This window comes from Buceros rhinoceros, unplaced genomic scaffold (assembly GCF_000710305.1).
Source record: "Buceros rhinoceros silvestris isolate BGI_N320 unplaced genomic scaffold, ASM71030v1 scaffold19685, whole genome shotgun sequence".
In the NCBI taxonomy this organism is placed as follows: domain Eukaryota; kingdom Metazoa; phylum Chordata; class Aves; order Bucerotiformes; family Bucerotidae; genus Buceros; species Buceros rhinoceros.
The window spans coordinates 11,589-15,232 of NW_010412500.1; the positions used below are offsets into that span (position 1 = coordinate 11,589).

Here is a 3,644-nt window from a genome sequence, read left to right on the forward strand (position 1 = left end):
TCAGCAGGATTTGAATGCACACACACACTACTGAAGTACACCTCCAGAAGGCTACCTATGAGAATCGCTGAACTATCTGACTTGAGTTACAAACCCCAGGTCTGAAAAAGCTTACCTTCTTAGTTTTTGGTTTCTTTTCTTCCTCCTCTTCTTCAACTGCAGCTTCGTCATCATCATCTGCTTCTTCTTTCTCCTTCGTTTCCTCCTCTTCAATGGGTTCTTCAACAGTCTCTGTCTAAAGAAAAAACTGAAAGTGGGGACTTGGACCACTTGGCTTCCTACCAGATATGTTCTGGTATCCTCTCAAACAGCTTAATCTCTCAGAGCACTAGTTCAACCAGTGCTTTTTGCCTATTGCAAGCATTTCTCTATAGGTAGCTATGGCTTTTTAGTTGCATTTTTCATTAATACATGCTGTCGTAGGAGGTCACTGTACAACTAATGCTCATCAGAGACTTGGGTGATTTTAAGTTAGTGCTACACCAAGAATACATCAGAAGAATGGGCCTAAAAGTTAAGATGCTGCCCTGTTTTCAGAAGGACACCTAACCATGGCCCTCCCTGAGAGCTTACTAAGTCTTCCGGCTATCAAACAAAGCCAGTGGAAGACAGATCTCTTAGTACTTAGTGCAGTCCTCGTTTGATGAAGTTGAGTCAGAGTAAAATCAAGTTCCTTGAAAGCTTGTGATTTCAGCAACACTAACCTTTGGAGAACATACTGGCCAGAGGAGTCAGAAATGGAAGAATTTTAGAAGTTAGACAAGCAGAAGTTCTATAGTACACCCTCATCCTTCCTGAAGGATCAGACCAGATGGTTTTCACAACCAAAGCTCGTACTGTGCAACACTCAGTTAAATATACTTACCTTGCTGCTCCACACATATATGGGGAAGTTTATGAACTGTGAGTATTTCTTTACAAGGTTTTTAACAGTATCCAGCTCAAGATAGTCAGATGCTTCCTCCTTCAAGACAAGGCTAAAGAAAATAAAAATAACCCACTTCAAAGTGCTGGACAATTATTTTAAAATACTTTTACAGGAAGAAATGCATTTTCCTACTGCTGCAGCCATAGCGACTCAAATTTACAAGCGAGCTTTTATTAGTTCAGCTCCAAGCATGTCATTAAAAAATACAATCCCTACTGAACTGCTACAATGAGAAAGAAGGGGCAATTGTTGGGGGCAGAACCCAATATCCAGAGGGCTAAATGAAATCCTCAAATCTTATTCATACTTATCAGGACCTTGATGCACTCTCACTAAGTTTACCTGGAACTAAAGCACTGAGATGAACTTTTCCATACAGAGTGCCTTCTTCAGCAAGAAGTCCTCTAAACTCAGACCAAACAAATTTATCTGCTTACGAAAGCTATGAAAATAGGACTGTCAAACTACCTCTAGTTTGAGATTTACATCAGACTAGTCTCACTGGTATATAAACAGCAGCCAGTTCCCAAAAGGAAACTCTACGTTCCCCACACAGGTTTCAACAAGTGACAATTTTATTGAGAAAACTGAACAAGTCTGCAGGCAGCTGAACTGTCTGGAATTACTTGCTGACAGTTAGTTGTCAAAATGCTCATCCTTTTCTTAGTTCATCTAATGCAATGTGAAGCAAGCTGTGTTATCGCTCCACATTTATTTTGGATGCAGATAACAGCCTGCATGTTTCTGGATTACAAGAATCAAACAATGAGTCACTATGCTACAGTCACCCCCATATTCCAAAGAGCAAGACATACCCACACAACTTTTTTTATATCCAAAGAAACTAATACTTACGTTATGGTTGTGCCACGTCCTAAAGTATTTCCTCTTGGGTCGTTAATCACAGAAAATTCATTTGAATCTGACTCCCAAATGTGTTGAGTATCATTGTTGTGTTTTGATGTGACAATAACTCTGTCTGCTACTAGGAAAGCAGAATAAAAGCCAACACCAAACTGGCCTATTAACTCAGATGTTGACTGGCTGTCGTCCTGTAGTTCAGTCATCTTGTTTAAGAATTCACTTGTACCGGACTTTGCAATGGTACCCAGGTTTTTAACTAACTCCTCTTTTGTCATGCCAATACCCGTGTCTGTCACATGAAGCATGTTCTTCTCTTTATCACACTGAAAAAAAAAACCATGCAGTTTGACTTAGAAGTGCTGAGTGCAGCTACTCAAAGTCAAACATGCCTGGCTACAATAAACCAAATCTGCAGTAACTACAGGAATAAGGAAGCCCTGCCTTAGAAGTATTTCAATACTTCAATTACTCTTTATAGAATCATAAACACATTTTTACCATTAAGTGCAGATTTTGGTAAGTCAATTACAAGGGTCCTGATGTGGTTCTAGTTTAAGCCAAAAATTTAGATTTAATGATTAACTATCTTTTTATAATCCTCTCATCACTCCTCCATCAAAGATGATTGTACCTAATGCTTCTTACCTTGATTTTGACCGTAAGTTCCTCATTACCGGCAAGAGCATTTTCATCAGTTAAAGATATTAACCGTATCTTATCTAAGGCATCAGATGCATTTGAAATAAGTTCCCTCAGGAATATCTGAAATGGAAACCAGTAGTCAGAAACTCCTGAAGACATGCAAACAGTTCTAATGTGTTCTACTGACAAAGACACTAACCTCTTTATTTTTATATAAAGAATTAATAATAAGTTTCATCATTCTGTTCACTTCTGCTTGAAATGCAAACTTCTCAGATTTTTCCCTGATTTCTTTGATCTGGGACGCATTTAGGCCATCTAGTTGGATAGCTTCTTCTTCTCTGTTAAAACAATGAAAACCTGTCAAGCAGTCTTGTTCACAAACAGTATTACTAATTTTGTCAGCTAACAACAGCAAAAATAGACCAGTTAGAAGAATACTAAGACCCTTGCCCACTGACACAGCCCAAAAGTTACATTATCAAACCAGGTTAAGTGCAAGAGTAGCTATTCTCAGCTGCAAAATCTTAACCTAAAACTTGAGTGAAAATCCATGCTTGCAAGTAAGACTTTTTTTCCTAAGAAGAAAAAATTCAGGGAAGAATACAAGTATGTTAAAACCACTGTAATCCTCAGCATGTGATACACACCTCACGGGAGGTGAGGGGGTTCATGGGCATAGAGATATCAGTAGACACTGAACTGATGCCATTTACCACGTGCTCCTCGTAATGTATTGGTTTTTACGCAACTATTCATACCAGACAAATGCAAGTTGAATATCTCTAAATCCAAGTTCTCAGGCTCACTTCTATTTAGAAAGTAGTGGTCTTTCCCAGAAATATTTTATTTCTCCCAGCTGACTAGATCTCTCTTTTCATGGTGTTCTCCCTTATTTCTTAAGATTTATACGTTACTGATGCTCAAACCAACCTTTCAAATCCAACAGAAAGCCTCAGCATTGCAGAAGTAACTTACCTAGAACCACAGGTACTAACCTCTGAACAACTTCATCATCTGTTCGAGATCCTTCCCGGCTTTTACCCAAGTCATCTTCCACGGTCCCATCCACCTCCACCTCATTAGCTCTAACCGACACTGGGAAAACAAGGAGGACAACCGTCTGAGTCTGATCCCTCCTACACACCACCGAAGTTCGGCGCTTACCTGCTCCGCAGGGTTTCAGGCTGAGTCCTGTCCCTCCACCCCC

General features: G+C 39.6%; 1 protein-coding gene across 1 annotated transcript in view; it reads right to left on the minus strand.

Annotated features, from left to right (window-relative positions):
• Positions 1–3,548, minus strand: part of HSP90B1 (heat shock protein 90kDa beta (Grp94), member 1) — a 9,403-nt gene extending 5,855 nt beyond the window's left edge. The window contains exons 1-6 of the mRNA XM_010136431.1: positions 3,433–3,548; positions 2,634–2,775; positions 2,438–2,554; positions 1,784–2,115; positions 866–977; positions 116–235 (exon numbers count right to left, since the gene is read on the minus strand). Of these exons, the coding sequence (XP_010134733.1) occupies positions 116–235; positions 866–977; positions 1,784–2,115; positions 2,438–2,554; positions 2,634–2,675 (723 nt within the window). The 5' untranslated portion in view covers positions 2,676–2,775; positions 3,433–3,548. The remainder of the gene's footprint in view (positions 1–115; positions 236–865; positions 978–1,783; positions 2,116–2,437; positions 2,555–2,633; positions 2,776–3,432) is intronic.
• Between the last annotated feature and the right edge of the window lie 96 nt (positions 3,549–3,644).